Below are 22,674 nucleotides of genomic sequence, written 5' to 3' on the forward strand. Positions count from 1 at the left end.
ACAGCCATTAGGCAGTAGCTGAAAGAGGACAATATGGGTGTGTGGGCAAAGAAAACTGAAGCAGAAAAGCTGGAGCCCCATCCAGATACAACTTTAATTAGAAAATCCACAATTAAAAATAAAATGTTATGTATCTGAACACATTAGTGTGGTGCTCGTATCATGCTCAAGAGTGATTCGACTTTTTTAATTCTCGCACCTGAAAGGCTGACCTCTTCACACCCACATTGTTCCCACCTCCCTCCATTAAGTGTATAAAACTGTGAAATTCAGAGAATCTACAGAAAAAAAGAAGGGAAGAGCTGTTAGCCTTAACATCAGACTCCATGGGATGGATTTTGCCAATGAAGGATGTACTGGTGCTTATGTGCTGCAGACTGGAGCCCCAGAGCAGCAGCACCCACGGCATATCCAGGACTGCATGTGCTTTCCTTACAGCTTTGCCCTGTGAAAGAGAAGCTGACACACAAATTGGCAGGAAAGAAGGAAAATTGGCTGAGGCTATCTTGGAAATGCATGCAGAAACCATCAAATCTGATAATTACTCTTTTCCTATTGGGAAGGTGTGAACTGGAACTATTTAGTGAAGAGGAGTAATGGGGTAGCAGCAGCTGGAGAAGCCGAATGGGACAAATCTGAGCTGTTGTGTTCAGCAAACCTCGCCCACTACAGCTCCATATTATTTGCCTGACCTTGACCCTGGACTCCTGATCCCCTTCTGTAGGTTTGTCTCCATGCCAGCACTGATCTGCCCTTCACTGCTTTAATCACACACTAGTGTAACAAATCCTTCATGCCTAGGTGCAGTTGTGGTCTGGTCCTTTGAGAGTCAGAAAAGCAGTGATGGGTTTTGCTTGGCATCTGGGGCTAGAAGTCCTTTACACCCTCAACTCTGGCACTTCACAGTGACGTGTTTGCAAAATCTTGATGATACCAGAAGTGCCTCACCCAAAGAAACAAGGCAAGAAAGCAAGCTACTAATGTTTTTCCTTTGGATTCCCAGCACAGTAACTCAATCTGCCAGGTTTATTTGTGGAAGGTGCTGTAATGCAGAGAGATGTTGTTCTCAGCTCTTATTTTTCACATCTTGATATTTATTGATTGCAGTGGGATTGATCTTGAGCTCCAAAGAACTACAAAGGAAAGATAAGCACAGGTTGCTGTGTGGCATGGTTGAAGGGGATAGAATCCCTGAACCTGGAAGTGTGTGCTTTCCCTGGAGGGTGAGGTTCCTCTCCTGAACTAGATGCATGCACTATGCACAGCTAAACTGGATGGGGCAACCAAGCAGCTAGAGACTGGCACACATTTCTCAAGCTCTCTGCTTCTCAATTCCCTGTTTCCAAATCAGAATGTAACAATTTCTTTCTTGTCTTCTGAACACAATTTTTCAAGGCTCCAGCTGACCTTTTCTTTAGAGGGCTATTCTTTAAGTCTGTAATTTTCCATTTCCCAAGTTTATCGGGGGATTGAATCACATGAAATGATCACCTTTAAAGAAATCATACAGAGGACTTGCTGGTGCTGCACCATGCAGCCTGAGGAGGGTACTTCAGACAAGACCATCAAGGCACTTTCAGTGACAGCTTGGTTGAAGCCTAGGGAATGAACTACGCAAATCCTTCTGGCGCCTAAAAAGCAAATCAATCAAATGGGAGTTCAGTAGGACCTCATCACAGCCCAGACTGACTGCCCCAGGGTAGGAATGAGATGCAGACAGACTGGCACACACACACTTGCCTGTGTACAAGCACTTTTTTGCACTGAGGTTGCCCTGGCACAGGGAGCAGATGCAGAGCTGGGACGCACGGAAGGATGACAGCCAGTGGCAAGGCACGCCACACCGTGTGACCTTTGTCTGCTTTCTGCTCTCAGTGTGGTCTCTGGCAGCCAGGAAGGAGGAATGGCAGTGCCACTGCTTTTCACACAGAGTGCAGGCCACGATGGCACATGAGCACTCTGCAAATCAAGATCCTGCCCACCTGTGTGGCAAAATCTGTCTGCATCTACCCACCATGACAAAAGAGCTGAGCTACTACAGCTCTGCTCACTTCAGAGCAGTGCTACTGATTCTGCATCAGCTGAGGACCCTTCAGGTTTGCCTATTCTACCTGCACCTCTTTCATGCATCCTGCCTAAAGCAGATGGTGCAGAACCTTGCTCCAGGGTGCAGCAAAAGCCACAAATGGAGCTTTCATGGCAGCAACCACAAAAGACAGCAGGCAAGTTTTAGACAGGAAGGTTAAGGTATTAAAACCAATTTAATAGTCTGAAAATCAAAGGAAGACTGTAATTATGCAGCCTGTACCTGGTTAGCTAGTTACCTGGTAAAATGTATTTAATTACCTTCTATGGATTGGCAAAGTGGATAGGCAAACCAGGAACTCACAATCCTTTCAGACATAAAAAGCAGTGAAGGTTTTAGCCCTAGGAACAAGAATTCGTTGTGTGAAAAATTCCTGTCACCAGTGTCCAAGTCACCCCAAAGGACCTGCCCTTTATTTCCAGGTAACACAAGTATAAAAAATGGAAGACAATACATCATCCCTTTTTTCTTTTTTTTTTTTTTTTTTTTTTTTTTTTTTTTTTTTTACTACTATTTATCTGGAGAGACCCCAAATGAGCAGGTATTCAGGACACATTGCAATTCCCATGCCATCTCTGGGGTTCAAAGGCAGTTAACATCTTACAAAATCAGGCTCACCCATTCCAGGTGAAAAGTTCTGCAGAGGCTGCTCAAACCAAAGCACTAGGCTACCACCAAAGCACTAGGCTACCACCAGAGCAAGCCGCAGCAAGAATAAACTCTTTTTTTTTCATCGTTTCTTTTAGCACAGACAACACAGGGCAAGTTTCTTTTTTGAATTACAGTTTTTTATTAGATGAACACAGTTTAATACATAACACGTACACGACCTAGGATGCAACATGCTCCCTCCCCTAGCGAGTTCCAGAACACTGCTGCCGTGAAGGGGAACACCAGCTCTGCGTTTGTGACCCCACGGGGATGTACAGACGGCCAGGAGTGGAAGTTTTGCACACAGGTAGGTCTACAGAGGACAGGATGACACACATGAGGAAGAGGTAAAGATTAGGAAGAAGGGAGTAAGCTGGATCTGCCCTGGCTGACGGACTGCTCTCAAGAAGATGTTCTCTGTTTTCCCTCCCAAATTCCTTAGGGACGAGGGGGGTGAAGCATAGGCCATGATGCAGCTGGAGTCCCGTGGAAAGCAGTCGTGTGTGGTGTCATACGTGTCACTGCCAGCCAAGGGTCCCTGTGAGAGCCACTGCTCAGGGTGCCAGAGCAAGCTGTGGACCATTCTGCACTGGGTCTTCCACTCGGGCTCTCTATGAACCGTGAATGTATGGGGCTCCATCCTCTTCCCACTGCTCATGCCAAGGTGTAGTGAAATCAGTGAATAAGTTACTGAAAACTGGTGAGATTTGGCATTTTCCTGGTGATCACCCCACTCATGCACTCCTGTGAAGGGCCACAAGGCAATTTCAGGGTCCTGCTTCTGAACCATGGTATTGCCTGAATAGGAAACCTCAAATAAATGGCCTGATGGTAGAGAAGGACGAGGAGGGACAACCAAGAAATCCCCTGAGAGCTTGGCAGCTACTCTTCATTTCAGTGATAGCACTTGGGCTGCTCAACATTAGAATTAGACACTATTTTAAAGAAAGTGTAAACATGAATTTATGGGCTTTACTCCAGGTTCACTTCCTTTGGAAGGTTTGGTTCCAGACAGTCAACAAAAAGGAAAAGAAAATTAAAAAACAAAGTCACCTAGGAAAAATCAAGAGTTCAGAAGACTCATCAAAAACTGTTTCAGTCTTACAAAGCATGTGCCTTTTGACTCAGGCCTCAAAATAAATTTACTCCATTATTTAAAAAATAGCAATATAGAAACTACGCCTTTCAAAGTTTAAGCTCATCTAAGAAGACCCCACAGAAACAGTCCTCTTTCTGGCAAGGCACTATCCAGTAGTGTGTGGCACAAACAAAAACACCTCTATCAAAGCTACTGATACAGTGAATGTGCACATGCACATCAACCCAGACAGCAACTTTAGCTAGGTAAAAAGATTAAGTTTCACTCACACTGCTCTCTATTTTAAAAAGTGGGGTAATTATAAGTATTAGCTAAAAATTGGGATAATTTTGTTCTTAAGCATAATTTATATGCCAAAATTTTAAACAGAATTAAGAATTTCCTATTTCTTTCAATAAACATCTCAAATTTCCCCAGACCTTTTCAGTTACCTGATAGCTACACTTCATTACTACAAAACTGATTTTAAAAATTCCAGATCATCTTGTGTAACAAACTAGAAGTCTTCTTGCTTTAATTACAAAAATAAGGCTGTTGTACAACAGACAAAATTCACATCCAAACATATATACTCTCTCTTCTTTTTTTTTTTTTTTTTTTTTTTTTTTAAACCAGCTATTTATAATTCAAAAGCACACATCCTAAGGGACTTACACTGCCAATCCATGCAGGCAAGCAGGATATCTTTGGAGCTACTGTTGTCCTCCATACAACTGACCGTGCCCACATGTATGCTCTGAAATAAGCCAGGTTTACTTAACAGCTGAAACAGCTGAAACAAGACTAACTCTCCACTAAACAAGAGCCTTCTCTCCTACAATCATCAAAATTCAAAAGGAACTCTGTGAAACTAAATTCATCCCTGGAGAAATCAGTCTGGTTTTTCCTTTCACGTCAGTAAACCTGGGATTTCACCCAGAATTACTCATGTGTATATGCTTACACACTTAGGTAACTATTTTTCAGACCTGGGAATTCAGGCAGTTCTCAAAGTTTACAACGTTATCAAGTACATGATGAATCCAGGATGGCTTCTCAACTGCAAGTAATCAACTATAAAATTACAGAAATTTATATCTCTATTCATTTACAAAGTTAAATATTTAACTTCTTTTTAGGAATAGCTATATTGAATGTGGTGAAGTTAATGCACAGCTCCACCTCATGTCATATTCCCTTCCTATAGTGAGGTTCAAGTCTCATGAAAATATGGGATTGGCTACAAGAATGTCACAGTACCTTGACACAGACAACATAATTCTTAACGTGCAAACATTAATGCCCGTTCAAGATTTCCTCTAAAGAAGGTGCTCTGCCAAAGATTTTGACAAGTAAATACAACCATGGACTTCAAATCTGTGTGTGCTCTTGCTCCCTCTAGCTCTTTAGCTCAGCTGAGCAGCCTCATTTGTTCAGTCTGTAAGAAGGCGGCGAAGAGGTGACCCAATGGTAACCTACAACTAACTATCTCGAGGGCCAATAAAAAAGAATGGTACCAATCTCTTCTTGTGAGTGCCAAAAAAACCCCAGCAAAGGCAGCAGCCTCAAATTAAAGCCTAGGAGTCAAAGCTGGACTTTAAAAGATAAAGTTTTCATTAGGAAAGCACTGTGGCAATGTCACAGGTCACCTAGAGAGTTATGAGATCTTCATCGCTGGCTATTCTTAATGCTCTGCTAGACAAACCCCTACTGATCCAAGCTAGTGTGGTTCTTCAGCCTGATTTTGACAGTGCTGGACCAGATGACCTTCAGTTGTCCCTTCCAGCTGATGTGTTTGGTATGCCGTGATTACTGATGTCAACAGAGGAAGTGATTCATTTCACAGTGTTGTGATAGTATTGCTTTCTGACACTTTTTACAAGTCTGGCTTCCTTCAAACCACACAGTCTGAGTGATGCTGTGATTGCAAAGCAGCTTTTCTACACAGTGGTTGTCTTTCACTTACCCAAAGACATAAGGACATTCACTGTGATGGCACCACCTTGCCAGTATGAAATCACTTGAGTAAAAACTACATTACAGCATAGATGTTATTTATGCATCCAGATTTGATTCAGAATGCATGATGCAATTTTGCTTCTGTCTAGAATGAATTTTGTAACAGCTATTGGCAAGTCATGGGCCTAAGTTCTGCTATGTGCATCAATGCAGTCCCACTGGAGTAATCTCCACTTCCTTTACCTGGCTCCTGCTCCTCAGCTGAACAGCCTCTCTGGCCCCATTTGGTAAAGCACACACTCAGCTCTCTCACTGTCTTCGAGGCACCTCCACATGACCACATCTGGGGATATAACCAGGATAACAGCTAGCAAAGTTGGGCATGCTCTTGGACCCTGGTGGAGCATTTAACCATCATGGGACTGAAACCTGGCTCTCAAAGTATCCCTGACTCTCATGTGGCTTGTGGTAGAGCTGTGTGTTACTGAGAGTAAACTGAAGTTTTGGCAAAATTTCATTTTAAGACAGTCCAGTTATAGAGGTCCAACCTTGGGCATTAAGACTTTCTCATTTAAGAGATAACTTCAGATTATCATTAGCTACTAGAGTCCCTTTAGCTCTTCTGAACTCCCCAGTATTGCCACCAAGTGTTTTACTGAACCTTTTGCCTGCATTTGGAAACACGTCAAAATATTTCACTTTGGCACCTCCTTCATGATAGCAACTCGTTTTAAACAGTCAGTTGCAATGTGTATCATTAGACAAATCAAGTCTTCATTAACAAAATTAGCAGCCCATGTCTCTTAAAATAACCATGATCTAGAATAAACATCACAATAAATAAATGCAGAGCAAAAATATGGCAGTTATTGGCTTAGACTGAGATCTCAAGATTGATGCTTTTTACCTTCTGGATCATAGCCAGCACAAACATCATCATAACCACCAGCACTTCAACTATCATGATGAGCTAATTTGAACTACAGTAGTGGGAAGAATTAAAAAAGGTAAGGAATGTGACTACATAAGTATACCCACGAATGATACAAGCCCTACACTTACACTCCTTATTCTGAAACATACATTAGAATATCAGGGCCAGTTGCAAAATCCAATGACAGAAGTGAAACATCAACAGTGATCATTTTTACAATGGAAGATGAGTAGCCCAGCCTTCATCCTATTTCATATGTGTGTTATTAACTCCTCATTATTGGAGAGCACCCTCTCATGGCAAGCAGACTACTACTAATGACACACGTTTGCTCTATCACAGTGATCCATTGGGGAAGCTGTTATGTGCTGAAGAATAAAGTCATTCATTCAGGAATGTGCTTGTTGATACTTCACATGGCCTTTCAACAGTTCTGACTCCTACTAAAAAGAGAAAAAATAAAGAGTATTATTAATTATTATTAACATAATGTTACAAGTATGTTCTCATCTCCTGTACCCATGACCTTTGCCTGTAAGGTGACCCTAACACCGGACCACTTAGGAGCTGAGGATGCATCTCTCTGAAGTACCTCCAGACTGAAGCAGGAAGTTTACAGACACCCCTCCAGGCCTCCAACACCATATTTTCCAGGAACAGAGCTGCACAGAAGCTGCTATTTCAGATTGCATCAGAACATCATCTTTTTCCTAGGACAAGTTCTCCAAGCTACCAAGTGAGGCAAGCTGCCAAAATAACCTGCTTCTGTGGTTCTCTGATGAGGTTCCTTCCCACTCCCGTCCCTCAGGGGGTCCAGAAATAAATGAACTCCTGGCAGAAGAAAAGCTCTATAGGTACTCAAGAGCTACCACCCAGGCCCGAAACAGCACCAGTACCAAATATATCTATAACTACAGTATCCAAGGAAAGAAAAATCCTCCCCTCTGTGTCTGATCTACTGCCAAAAGGTGCACCACACAGTCTGTTTGAACAAGTGTCTAGACTTCCATACAGCAATAAAATTTCCTCTGATATACTGCCCTCAACAGAAAGATGTTACCTGGCATTGTGTTTTGACCTCTAAATACGTGTTTGCTAAAACTGAATTCAAAAAAGTTAATATAAGTTCTGATTGCTCCAGCATTTCAGCATTAAAAAAAAAAAAAAAAAAAAAAGCCTAATGAATAAATGCTGAACCATTATGCCAGGCTTCAGAAAGTCCAGTGAATAAGATCCTAGTTCTTTCTCCTGTTATAATTAAGCCAGTTGCTTACAGTTTAGATTTATAATGTGAAGGAGAATGTAATCTTTAAACTGAATTTATCTGCAGTCCCAAATTACTCCCCTGTATATGCTTGCTTTCATTTAAAATGCTTTACTTTTCCTTACAACATCTCAATTACTTCATTAGCGTTAAGGTGATATGGACAAGGTATGGGTCACAGCAGGGATGCATCCAAACACAGAGTTCCATCCAACACAGGGATCAAAGAAAATTCAGTCTCAATATCTCAAGAATTCCAATGAAAAGTCTGCAATACTAAACTAACCTTTGATGCCAAAGTAGGTTTCAGTCCAAGAAACGAGAATACAGTGTTGCTTTCCTTTGATTCAAAAAAGCCATCATAATCCTAGAGAATTAAAAGAGGAAAAGATGAGTCAACATTTGTATTCCTATTTTCCTGATCGATATTACCACACCTTGTATTAGACTAAAGAGTGATGTGTAATAATGCTCAGAAAAATATTGATACTTACCCCTCTCCTCCTACCCAAACCTACAACCCAAACTGCAACGATATCACTGCAGGGGTGAAGAAAAGCACATCAATTCTCTAACTTCAACATCTCTCACTGCTTTGACAGGAAAGTACAAGCATGTACCTGCATCAAAATGAACTCCATTGGAGGCATATTTTAAAGGTATTTAAGTGCAGAATTTCTCCTAAAACCTTCATGGTGCACTAGATGAAGGTGCTTTACCAACATTTCAACAATGATATACTGCTATGTCAGTGTGAACTGATGCAGTTGCATATTTATTTAAACAGCCTCAGCCCCCCCAAAAAACCACAACCCATAGCTGCACAAGGGCAGTTTCTCAGCCTGACCCTCTGTATTAAAAGCACCTGCAAAAGACACCAAGAGGCCAGCAGGAGTGTAAAATGGTCCTCAGGCTTCAGATATATTAGGTGACAAAAGTAGAAAGAGTAAACCTTCTTAAGATGACATCTTGTTGTTTTCTTCTTAAAACACAACATATGCTAACTTAGTAATTAACAAAAATTTACAATTAATTGCCAGAAAGTAAATCCAAGTCAAACCGGCAAATCAACTAAGCCATGGTGTAAACCGAAAGATTACTGAAAGGATTCCCAACAGTGCCATGGATTAAAAATAATCATTGAATTCCTAGAGGACTAATAACTAATGCCGAAGCTCTGCAGAAGGATGTTTGATTAAGCCCTTGACCTCTAAGAGTGAGACTTCAAAAGCTGCATGGACACTATTAAACCTTAAAAAGGTCTGTTCTGGCTCTTCTAAAGCAGATGAAAACCCATGAGGGGCACAGGCTCTATAAGCAACACACGGGAAGACAGTGCGTGATCTGCCTGAGAAATAACCTTCGTTTACTCCACGGGGCTCATCAACAAGTGAGTCACACTGTCTCTGGAGCTGAAGGTAGGGAAGCAGTGGATGAGTACAACCTACAGCGAGAAGGACCCTTGCTTTAACATCAGGGCTGGTCTAAATTGCCTGAAGATGCCCACTACAGCCCTGTAAACTACCAGCAGCCAACCTGTGGTCATGCAGCCATTGTGGCAGACACTTTTTTGGGTCCCCACCAGGAATATTCTCTCTCCTCAGCACCATGGCCAGTCTTCACTGCCCCCCCGACACTTCTTTGCCTCAACAGTTTGTCCAAAGAAGGTTCTGTGTTTGTTTGGGTGAGTCATCATCTCTCAGCACCATTTCCAAGTTCTGGGGTTCTCCTGAAGTCTCTTAATCCCAGTACTGCCATTAGCTACAGAAGTATCACTACTCGAAGACCATAGGTTTTTTTCACTCTTTGTTATAAACTGGTAAGAAAAGAAAGAAGAGAAGGACTAAGAGACTGAAAATAATGGCATAAGAAAAAAGGTTTACTCCTGGCTCTGACAGTGACTGACACTCTGCTAATCCACCAGTATCTATGAATATCTGTTAACATCTGTTTAAACTAACCTCTGTAAAGTAATTTAGTATTTAATAATAAAAAGCTGTCTTCAGGTACTAGTTATCATTTTACTTTCAGAATTATCAAGTCCTGACTTAGTATTTGTTTTTTTAATTTTTACTGATTAACAAACCTGGATTCACTTACTGAAAAAATTGTGAAGGTTAAATGGTGAGCTAAACTAAATCTTTGTTTGAAAGAGTACAAAACCCAGTGGATTGATTCATTTTAAAGGGACCTGAATATTTAAGAACCACGAGAGATTATCCTACAGAAGCAATCTCCCTGATGTTTTGAAATATCTCCATTGCAAAATGTCATTAAATGCTATTGACACTTACTTCATGGGCAGTGGGGGAGAAAAAGCATCATGCTTTTAGTTAAAGTAGAAGTAAATTTGAAACAGGAGAATTTTCCTAGTGATGTCTGTAATTACAACATATGATCTCAAAATATTCAAATGTGAAACACAAAATGTTATAAAAATACAAGATAGTCCTATAAAATTTTTAAGAAATCACTTTGTCACAGTAGTTTCTTAAAAGATTATTGAGAAGTATGACCTCAATGACTCCATGGCTGTGTCATGAGTGGTAGGAGTTCAAAGTGAGCATCCCTGGCTATTCCTGTAACACAAGCAAGATAAAAGATGCTCCAAAAACACCCTGCCTTTGATCTTACCATTAGAAGGAGAGGAAGTCTATGCATACTTGGGCCACATGTAAAGACACGAAACCCATGGGTGAGGACATAAAAATTCTTATCTCAATAAAGAACATCACACCGCTATCAGCAGTAGATGCAGAGGCTGAAGAAGGAAAACAGCACAAGCTCAATGAAAATGAGAATTTCATAGCTAGGCAGTAGCCCAGCTCCCTGGTGACCCAACGGGTTCCGTTTGGAAAAACTCTGTGGGACATTCTGCCCCCCACAGAGGAAAGATGCCACCGCTCACTGGTTTTGGCAAAGCAGCTGTTCCCTCTTGCTGCAGCACGCTTCACCACTAGCAGCAAGTTACTACAGCCCACTTGTCACTGTCCCAGGCAGCTCTACCCAGGGAGTGCTGTGGCTGTGCTGGGATCGGTGGAGCAGCGCTGTCCTGCCCCTGTGCAAGGAATTGCTCCCATTGTCACTGGGAGGCACTCCGGGAGCAGCTGTCAACATAAAAATATACCAGTACAGCAAACTGCTACCCACCGGCCCACTTCAAAAGGCAACTATGTTTACAAATATAGTTTTGACTGTAGTATTTTGAATTATTTTCATTCAATTCATTTAAATTATTTCTGGTGCTTTCCAGAGCTGCTAATCGCACTTCATTAATGTATAGAATTCTGGCATCATCAGTAGCTGAATAAAACTGCCTAAAAACTGAGCACTAAAACTAGTAGGACAGTGGAGACAGTGGACATGAATCATCAGCAGTGCAGAGATGCTCAGTCCCTCCGGAGAAGTTGAAAAGCCAAAAATACAGATGATAAGTCCCATTACTGAGGGTATGAAATGTTACCAAGAGAGACAAATGCCAGTTAGGAGGAAAAAATATATCTCAGAGTGGTTTAAAGGGATAAAGAAGGGACAGGAGGATAAAGAAGGTAAGCAAAAAGGTTTTTTAAACTTTTAAGGTTTTGTTTGCTCGGGGGTTTTTATGTTTTTTATGCTGGTTTTTTGTTTGTTTGGTGGTTTTGTGGGTTTTTTTGCTTGTTTGTTTGGTGGTTTTGTGGGTTTTTTTGCTTGTTTGTTTGGGTGGATTTGTTTTTTGGTTTTGTGGGTTTTTTTTGTTTTGGTTTTTTTGTGTGTGTGGTTTGGGGTTTTTTTGTTTGTTTTTGGTTTTTTGTTGTTGTTGTGGTTTGTTTTGTTTTGGTTTTTTTAAGGGCTATTTAACAGGGTAACAACTAGCTTTAGGCATGGTTCCTCACGCTTGGAGTTGGAGGCAGGTCCATCACCCACCGTGTACCCTGAGCAGGATACAGAGTTTCTGGTTTCACACCTCCACAGTTACAGCACTCAATACGCTCAATGAGCTGCTGGGCAGTGGATTATCTGACCTAATAAGCTCTTTGTTGAAAATAAACTGAAGTCACTGTAGGTGAGCTGCTTGCCTGTAGCTCACCGATAAATAAGCCTTGTGTGGCCTAAAGCTCTGTTTTGCTTTCCCAGCTCCTGCTGAGTGACTCTAAACTGGATATCGAGACAAGCTGTGGCTGCAAAGGTCTTCAGGACCAAAGTTACCCCAGAGGGTAAAGGGGAGGAAGGCTGTGAAGCTCACAGTGGTGGCAGGTACTAGATGTGTTACTGGACACGTGGATTGCATTTCCAGAGCATACCGAAGATGCTAAAGGTTTCCGCCAGAAGGTTCAAGTTCATGAAAGAAAAATGTAGTAAGAATTACTAAATATGTTAAAGTGACATTTATTTCAGGAAAATACTCAACCATTTTATATCTTTCCTAGGCTTATGGCCACTGCTGGGACAAAACTGGGCTCGATGGACCTTCAGTTTCACAAATGTAAGGCCATTTATGCTAATCTTAAGGTGTATCATGCACTAAATTTTAAAATTATTGTAGAATCATAGAATGATTTGAGCTGGAAGGGACCTCAAAGATCATGTAGTTCCAACCCCCAATAATCAGCAAAGCCATGTGATGTTGTCCATTAAGTATGATGTCAAAGGGAAAAAAAAAGAAACCAAAACACCAAACAACCCAAGCCTCCAAGCCTCACATTTCCATGGCTTTGTTTTTAAAATTTAAATCTTTGCAGGTTATCCTGGAAATAAAAGGTGCTGTGGCTGCTTTGCACCTCTTTAAAACCAGATTAATCAAAGACAGGAGAACTTTGTTAATGTCTACATTATTCAGTAATCCTGAAGACCATGCATTGCCCAAATGCTACAGAAAACTAACATCAGTCTTAGTCTCTGAGACACTGGACAAGCATTCAGGAAATCTGACACAAATGTCTTAGGTTCTTCTGGCCTTCATGTCGGTTTTATGCCAATTTACTCCAACAGGAAAACCATTGGTCCTTGGGAATTCTCTCCTCTTTAGAAATCCCACTTCCAGAGTAGGTTCTTCTCTCCACAGTAACGGGCAAGTTCACAAAGCTCAAGCTGGCTACAGCATTAGCTGCATCCCAGCTGTGATGATCACTAGACCTTAAGTGTGGTGTATTCCTGGTGCTGGGAAACCAGATCACTGCAGTGAGTGATGTGATTACAGACACTGCCATAATTAATTTGGCTCAGGATTTTGTTAAGCAGGTATACTCAGGATTGTTTAAATAAACACTGTCACTGCTGGGAAAAACTACTAACTGCACACCAAAGTTAAAATTGGCAGTTCTGCAGGTCAGCATAAATAATTAGTTGGGCTTTAAGGAACATAACAGAAGCATAAAGGCGTTGAGTCGAAGTAAAACATTAACACAAAGTAGATTTACAATTAGCAATTTTACTTTCAGTACTGCACTGAGATTAGGAGAACATTACATCTAATGAACTTCCAAAGACAGCAACTGTGAATAAAATTCTTTCCAGTAAGTTTCTTCAAACAAGCAAGTTGATTTTGTTGCTGCTTGCTTTTAGTTGGCCACAAGAGTGAGCTTGTTAAACATCTGAGACAAATCTTTATTGCTTACCACACCAAGAAGCAAAAAAACCAAGAAACCCACCCAAATATAGCTTGTATAGCCTTTCCTAAAAATTTTTAAAGTGCAGTGATTACTGGACTACACTTACAGATTACTCCCTTGGCATGTGGTTCAAATTTATTTCTCTTTGTCAATATTTTTAATATAAAATTATGATCTCTCCATTCTTCTAAAAGGGGCAACATAATTGTCCTTCAAGTAATAGTGAGAAACTCATAATCTAAACACATTGATTTGGCACTTTGCTACTGACTGAGTTAATACTGTATGCCATTGAGAATGAGCTGTTAGCATCCTCCTGAAAAGGGCAGTTCCGTTCTTCAGAACAGATGACATTCATTTACTGATCTGATTAGGATTACAATGGAAAACTCTTACGCAGCACAGCTCTCCTTGGAGAATGTGTGTGCATGTGTGAGTCCCTTCTAATATTATATAAATATACAAATAAAAGAAGATCTTGTCTGTACAATACAGGACAAGTTAAATATGACAGTTTTCATTACCTAACCTTCTGATAAGATCTCTGCACAGGCTTTTTAAAGATCTTATAGAATTGACTCTACAAAGCAACTTGTTACTCCCCTACTAAAGGCCAGATGTTTATTTTGGTAATCTGTTTGGCTGTAGCCTTCCAGAAACAAAGGCTTTAATAAAAGGGAGCAGATGTCAGCCACAGCTTTATTGTTTGGACAGTACAGGACAAACTCAGGCTGATGTGATGTTTGCCATTCATGCAGCAATGGTGCCAGGGTACACAGACATCCACTGTCTAAGAACTGATATCCCTCACCTCCCAGGCACGGAGTCCAACTGCAGCAGGACCTCCCTCAGACCAGCACAGAAGACCTCAAATCTAGTGCTTAGCGCCCAACTGGGGTAAGAGAATATTCAGGGGAGTTAGTGGCAGAATCCATAAGTACTGTGGGTGGTAAGAGCTGCCACCTCCAACTTTTGTGCACCTTCCAGCTCATTGTGTCATTTTACAGATTGTTTGGATAAGAATATTATCAAATCAGACCACGACAGGAATTTGAGAAAGGGAGAGATGGAAATATCAGGGAGTTAACTATGGAAGTCAGCCTGTTACATGAGGCAATGACTAAAAGACACAAAATGACCACGTTGCACAGAAGCTTTGCATGCACATAGTTTAACTCAGACACAGTGGAACAGCCGTGGACTGAATTACTTATTTCATCCTGGCTGTTCTCTGACAACAGCCAGGGCCTTTTCTAGATATTGTTCCAAAGTACTGCTACATCTGGATTCTGGGCGATACTATGTGACTTCAAAGTATAGCTGCCACTTACTAAGATTTCTTAGCCTTTCCTCATATATAATTTATCCTCTATTTTAGAACTGGCCTTTTAAAAAGACTTTCGTTAAAGCAGTCCAACATCTTCAATAATAAAACCTATTTTTTTAAAAAAGCATGGGACAATAGGAAGTTTCTGTTCTGTGGAAAGGAGAATTAGGATCCCAAACAAAATTTTTAACAATTATGTCATATTTGCTCATAAGTTTTGCAGAATATCAGTGTAATAAATATAAAAATGAAAAAGATATGTGCAGCAATTTCTACTATATCCTGTAAAAGTAACAATTCCAATTTTACCAGTCCCTTTTATGTGTTCTAAAATACATGTATACCCTACATTATTATATTTAGGAAATAAAAAGTCTGCAAACAAAGTATCTCCAGAGATGTCTTTGATGCTTATCATCTTTATGTGAGAGGATGGTTTACAAAATACCTGCTACCTCACTTTGAAACAGCTATTAATGAAGTTTATAAATAAAATAAAAACTGTGTGCTCCACAGGATTGTACTTTCTCCACTAGAGGGTAAACAGCAGGAATATAATACATTACTGAAATGAGTCCTGACTTCTCTGAGGGAGATAAAATTCTTGGACTATTTTATTTTAACTTAGTGCTGAGCTTCTGTTTTTTAAGCCTTGACACTGGGAAAGCTGGCTACTCTACACTCTGCCCCTGGTACCTCCCTTTAAAAAGTGCATATTACACAGAACTAAAGCTCTTTTCCTCAGGATGCAGAAAAGCAATGGAGATGTGGATGGCGAAAGCATAGGCATAATCACAAAGTTATAACTAGCTCTTGTGAATGATCTGAACAGAATCCTCGCAACATGGAGAAGAACTCTTGGGCAGGGGTTGCTTTCCAAGACCAGCTCTGCCTTCTATGTTCCTTTCTTGAGACAAGGCCATAATCAGGAAGATAAGCAGTGCATGTCACTGGCCTCAAGTCACATTCAGACTAGGGTTTGTGGATTCCTGTGAGCCAAAAACTGCTCCAATACAACTGCAAAAGGTAATTAAGAACAATTTCACATGCAAAGATTAAATTTGCCATACAGGAAACCACTTCTGATGGCAAAAATAATTAGTCAAGAAAGTTTTAGCATCATTAACCATTAACAATTGTTACATGACCTCTAAGCAATTCACGTTAACTTTTATCTAGCAAAATTATCTCTCTTCTAAAAGCAGACCTGGACCAAGAAAATGCTAATCAAATAAGATACCTCCAAGGGTGTAGAGAATCCAATGTATACTTGCTGGATACCAGATTAGCCTCACAACTCCTCTAGCTCCTAAAGTTAACACACTATAGCAGGCACACTAAGGTGAATTCTGCCACATTGTTTGAGGATCTAGAGACAGAGTTCAAGTTCTCTGTACCTGTAGGCACAAGAGTAATAACAATCTCCCCAAAACCAGGCTAGGGCAGAAAATCTGAGGTGGCCTCTAGCCAGTTTCGTTAAATTCTCTTCTTTTGTTTATCAGTGAGCAGTTACTTCTTTGTAATATGACACCTATAAAAAAGGAAGAAAAAGAAACATGTATGCATCTTTTCATGATCTTAAAAAACCCAGAACAGAATGATACGTAACAGTACAAAGAAACCAGGGCTAGAATAATTGGCTGTGCACTGAATAGTTTCCCAAGAACACTGCACATCTTTCAGCAGTCTATTCTATTTCTTTCTTGTCTATATGCCTTTGCTGTTTTGTTGGAGTTGACACCCATACACTATATTTCAGGGAAGGACAATAAATATCACATATCTCTGTCTTTACTGCTGCCCACTAGGCACTCTATGAGGACTTACCATAACACTCTAAATCATACAAACAGCTTCAAAGGGAAAGGAGAAAAAAAAATAGTCAGCCTGCTATGTAAATATTTTCCCTTTGGCTCAAATTCCCACCTGGAGACAGATTTCCTTTTAATTTTGGTTGGCCTAAATTTCAGGCAATTCCCCTTCAGTGGTAGATTTGTGCATATAAAACTGTCACTGCTCAAAGTGCTAACTTGCAGCTTCACAAGAGTGTAGTTTCACTGGGAAGCGGATATTTCCAGGCTTCGGAAATATCCAGGAATCACTTCTAGTCTATGAAGAGTTGTGTACTCAGCTGTGGAGAACTCAAGAAGAGGGAGGTGTGAGGCACAGGCTTAATTTCAGTTTTCCAGCATTCCTGGCTTTCTGCTTAAATACCTGGGCTGCTGCAGGGTGCTGCTGCCTGGGTAGAGAACCTTGTAAAAGGACGTGATGTCCACTCACGAACCCCAGAGCCATGTCACTGCAGAACATGGACACAAGGAACAGGCAGACCAGGCTGCCAGAACTGAGATGGCTGCAGTGGACCTGGGTTGGGAATGTAAGGGCAAGCTGACCACAGCTCAGTGGGCCCGTGACACATCAGGACACCGAGGAGGAGATGCAACAGGCTCATGATCAAGGGCTGGAGCTGACCACTGAAGACACTGAACAGGTTGTCCGTGAATGTGAGACATGTACCACGATCAAGCAAATCAGGTGGAGAAAGCTCTTCTGCTGTGGAGAGCAGTGGCTGGGAAAGACAGGATGGGATTATTTTCTTGGGGAAACATAATCCACAATTTGAGTTGCATTTCATAGCTGTAGGTCAAAGTACTATAGCAGGAGCCACTAAATCTAATTGAAGATGCGCTCTATAAAGAAGTGGGTGAGACAAAACTGATTCCAGTGCCCAACAACACAACACAAATTACAGATCCTATTAAGGCTCGACTCCAAATTAACCCCACTTTACTATTCTTTATGCAAAGTGCATGAGTTTTCTCCAGAAACATGCAATAGACACCAACATCTCCTCACTCTTACAGAGCACTAATTAGAGCAAGAAAACTGTAATAATTTCAGATTTACACTACTGCCAATTTGTAAAGCAGGATCATGTGTCTGATTTATCTGAAAGGTAGACTCTCTTTTCACATACAATTTTATAGCAACTTCACTAAGATGAAACAACAGACTGTAAAGTCATGAACATATGTAAATTATCATATTGTGGCTGCTATAACACAGCATTTGATTATCAGTCAAATTATTTGTGTTCTCGTGTGCTTGCAGCTCTTATCTTGTTCACAGGAAATAAAAATTGTTCTTGCCAAGCACTTTATTTCAAAATCTCTTAGCATAACTTGTTACTGAAAAATGGGGAGTGCATCTCAGAAGACTGAGAAAAGGAGAAGATAGATTAATGATTAGTGACTGTATCTGCAATTACACCAACTCAGAAAAACCACAAGGTCTTGCTCACACCTCAAAACATGGAGTTTGCCTCGTGGTATCAGAAGAATCCCTCCCTCTGTGGTACAAGACAGTCTGTGGACCAGTAACATTGATCATCTTTTTGTACCTTTCTACCCTCCTACATGAGCTGCCAGATGTTTGGTTGACACAAATCCATTTTGGGTACTTGCTGAAACTATTAAAGACAAACTTCCTCTGGCTTGCCGTTACATCCTGAAAAGTGATTATTTCAAATGGGGATGTCCTAGCCAGGAAAATCTAGTCTTAGATAAACCCCCTTGTGCACACTGCTGAGGTTTTTTACTAAGAGAAAATAGTGAGAAAAAATATCCCAAAATTATTAATGCTAATACTAACACAGAAAAAAAAAAAGAGTATAGCTATGAATATAACACAGAGTCATGGACATCATATGCTTGTGAACTTCTATTGAAATAACATGACCAAAATAAAAAGTGTACCTAGTTTTCTTGGCACTGTCTAGCCCTCATACCTTTAGAGGAACAGCAATGGACCTGACCAGTTTGTATCGCAAGGAAGTGTGAATTGTCAGCAACATAGGCATAAGCCAGAACAAGTATATAGAAAGTCTCCTGATAAGACTGTAGAATGCAGAAAAACAGACATTTTTTTAATAGAGAAAACTGGATTAAAAATTACCTGAACACAAATCAGAAATGATAAGCTACAAATTTCACTAATTCAACTAACAGAAAATTCAGTATGTTTTCAGTTTAAGTTACTTAATAGGGATTATGAAAACACTCACTGTGGAGATGACAAAGACAAGATGTGCAAGCTTTGCTGACTTTTATCTAATTACAATATTTTACCCCCCTTTTCAGCACTGACCTCCTTTGCCTTCTGCATAATGTTTCACCTCCACTCTATTACCTAAGAACTTTATTAACTAATGCAGTAGGTTAACTCATGACTGTTGGAGATCCTGCACATCCTTTCTCCTTCATCCTAGAAAATATAGTTTCTTTCAAAGCATGTTTGTTCTTTACAAATGTTCATGCAGACAGTGAAGTCTAGTAATAGGATTAACTCTGCTCAACCAAAATGGCTATCAGCTCAGCAGAGATTAATGAGATCATCTCACATGTTGCATGACATCTTCTGCCTTGCTAATTCCAAATAGCAACTTCTAAGACTAGGTTAAAACACTTTATAAAGGCGATCTGAAAGAGTAAGAAACAACAGCTTAAAATGCTGCATTTCCCAGGCAAACTAAAATCACAGAGAACAATGTAAAGGCTGTTATTTGTGAGGGGCTGATCCACAAGCAAGGGTAATAATCCCTTCCACGTCCCAGATACATTTCTTTGATTGACTTACCTTGCCTGGAAGTAAGAAGATAAGAGTTACACTGCTGCGGTAAACAAGTAAGTCCAATACAAAGCACATGGGAAGGATGTTAAATACTTTGCTTGGAGAAACCAGTTAGCTGCTGCATCATACCAAACCTCTTTGTTGCACAGGATCCTAAATCACTTTTCATATGCTTCCTGCATTAAGCTAACAATTGCACTGCAGTCAACAGGCTCTCATCAGGCCTGAGCAGCACAGTTGGATCTGGCAGGGACTAAGTCAGAACCACTTTGGATGTCTGTATCAAAGGCTTCAGCTTGCGCTGAAAGACACCTAAAAAAAAAGCCCACCCATCAACCTGTTGTCAGATTTACAGCAAATAGTGCTCATTTATCCTAAACACTCTGATTGTATAAAGACACTCTGAGCATAAATGGAATTTACAGCATGACAGCAGCAGAGAAGGAGCTTAATTACAATAACAATAAAACTCAATCTAGGCAGTGTTCTCATTTACTGTGCCCAAGACAGATTTCCTACTGTATTTTTGTGCTTGGACTAGACCCAAGCAGCAAGAATACCACGAATTCCCAGCTTACAGTGCTCTCACCAGGCACTTTACCATCAATGGGTCATACATGAAGCTAGTGACATTTCTGATTTTTACATTCCTAGAGGGAATCCCTTAGATAGCTCTGGAATTTACAGAAGAATGACCTGAATTTTCCCCGTATGATCATTACCTGATCCTATTGCCCCATTAATTCAGATTCTACTAGAGAAAGCTCAGCAGCAAGTCCCATGTTTAAATGGGCAGCTGAGTGTGCTAACACATCATCCACTGAGAACCATAGCAGCTACTTACCCCACAGTAGCGATCATCACTGAATATCTGTGGTGGCAGTGGATTGCCTTGTGCAGGCTGCCTGTCCTCAGGAATATTTTTATACATCCATTGTCTCTTCTCCTCTGACATGGTGATATCCACTTCTTCGAACTCTATGCGATTGGCTTCTAGAAACCTCACCACATCCTGTTGCCTCTTCTTTATCTAGATGGAAGAAGGAAAATTAAAAAAACGAGAGTCAGAGCAAGTCCTCCATAACACAGACATGCTCACCAATCTGAGAACATTCTTCCTCCCCCATCCCACTTTCATAGGATGGGAAGCCACAAACTCAGACAAAGGAGAAAATATTTTTTCAGTTTTAAGTTCATAAAAGTTGAGCACTGCTGTTTCTTTACGTGTTGGCAAAGGTGATACTTCTTCACCTCAATTGTGTAAGGCTGTCTGTTTGATTCAGCTTTGGTAATTTCAGCCTTTACCCTCTAAAGACATTTTTAAAAAGCAAACTGTAAGGGTCTCTTTGGAAGTAGAAGTTAAAAGAGGCAGTCCATTTCCAAAGACATTACGGGCTACATTTTAAAAGTACACAGGCACTTAAAAATGCCAGGTAAATAACCTGACAAGTCCCAGAAGAATTTACTCCTAAAAGTGTTCATTGAGATGAACATGTCAGTACATCTCAAAACAAACAAACAAACAAAAAAACACCCAAAACCCCCACACCAGCTACACACATTTTTGTTTTTCTAGACACCTACATATTTTTTAAAATGCAGTTCAACAGTTTCCCGAGCAAGGCTTGTTGAATATTTACCTAAGAGTGTCTGTCACCATAATATGCATGCCTGAAAGTAAGCATGATGTCATCTCTTGAAAATGAACTTTTTTGCAAAAAACAAAAAGCTTGAAGTTTGTATTAAATCTATGGGGTTTCTGCCCCTCAAAGAGAGTATCATCTTTATACAAAGAGGCAGAACACTGGCAGGTTTTATTTCATTGTAGTTAAGATTGGTTGGATTTAATGATCTCAGGTCTTTTCCAGCCTTAACAATTCTGTGCTATTAAGATCAGGCCTTAAGAGCTAGCTGGGCTTCAAGAAGATACACTCAGGTAAAGACAACCACTGCCTCAAAAAGGATTTTACATCAAGACAGCAATCTTTGAAATGAAAGTCTGTGTACTTTTTGCACCAACCTAATGAAATTAATACTTTCAGAAAGGAACTATAAATTATGTGCCATATTTTTTACAGCTATCATCACAGTGTTATTTGAAAAAAAAAATCAGCTTTAATAATTTTACAGTATTCCTGGAGTGTCATATCCATGCAGTTGCTGGCTGGCATAAAGCCCAGGTAGATGAATCATGCCTGTGGGTATCATATGACCTAGATACTCTTTGGAAATCAGAGGATTTTCAAAATGCATGTGCTAGTTGCTCCTGTCACATAACCGAGTCTACCTATCTAAATGCATCACAAAAATACATAATTTTGAAAGCAATGCTGATGGAATTCTTATTTCCTTGAAATGAGGCAGCCATCCCAAGAAACTACAAATACAAAGCTTTGAAACAATTACTGTCTTTCTTAAGAAGTGTTCTTTTTCCTTTATTTGCACACACCGGTACAGTTTTTTAGGCATATGTGAAAGAATCACGTTTTCATAGAGAAGGCAGCTCCTAAACTTGCATGCAAGTAATGCATTATCAACAACAGCAACATTACTGCATCATCATCATCATCACTGGTGGTACCAAAGGCAACACACCTTTTACTACGTCCCTAAAAACTCAAAGTGTAGAAGTGAAAGACAAAAACATTTTCCTCTGCCTTTCGACAACAACAACAACAAACAACAACAACGAAAAGAAGTTACAAAAGAAGACAAAAGAGACAGACTGAAATAGTCTTAATGCAAATATTAAATATCTGGTTAAACAGAAGGGAGATGTCTAAAAATATATGTGGGAGAGGTAATTTAACTATAGTGAAGTGCTGCTAACACTCACATGAGATGTTCTCCTGCACTGGTCAGAGCAGTGAGCAAACTCCGGAGTGGCTGGGCCAGCCCTCTGGCCCCAGGGCCAGTTGGCATCCTCTGGCCAAAGCTGGTACACCTGCAGCCTCTCAAAGCTGCTGCCTGCAAACTGCACACTGGGAATGATCCCTGGCACGCTGTAACATCTAAATCATGGCCAAGGGCTGCTTGTGAGACTCTAAGCTAGCCTTGGCCAAAGCTGACTGTGCCAGCAACCATTCTTTAAACAGTTCCAGAGTACCAGAGTGCTCCATTCTCGGGGCCAGGACACACACCAGTACAGGTGTATCCAC

The 22,674-nt window shown here is 40.5% G+C and overlaps 1 protein-coding gene across 3 annotated transcripts in view; it reads right to left on the reverse strand.

The window, feature by feature from the left end:
- Positions 1 to 2,852: 2,852 nt before the first annotated feature.
- The window catches only part of SH3BGRL2 (SH3 domain binding glutamate rich protein like 2), a 38,368-nt gene continuing 18,546 nt past the window's right edge, over positions 2,853 to 22,674 (reverse strand). Inside the window, exons 2-4 of one of the 3 annotated variants that reach the window (XM_040060177.2) lie at positions 20,361 to 20,546; positions 8,259 to 8,339; positions 2,853 to 7,148 (exon numbers count right to left, since the gene is read on the reverse strand). In XM_040060177.2, the coding sequence (XP_039916111.1) occupies positions 7,098 to 7,148; positions 8,259 to 8,339; positions 20,361 to 20,546 (318 nt within the window). In that variant the 3' untranslated portion in view covers positions 2,853 to 7,097. Of the gene's footprint in view, positions 7,152 to 8,258; positions 8,340 to 15,130; positions 16,419 to 20,360; positions 20,547 to 22,674 lie in introns of those variants that run through there. The other 2 variants (XM_040060178.2, XM_040060179.1) reach the window with 2 other exon arrangements.

The sequence above is a fragment of the Hirundo rustica genome, chromosome 3, assembly GCF_015227805.2.
Source record: "Hirundo rustica isolate bHirRus1 chromosome 3, bHirRus1.pri.v3, whole genome shotgun sequence".
NCBI lineage: Eukaryota > Metazoa > Chordata > Aves > Passeriformes > Hirundinidae > Hirundo > Hirundo rustica.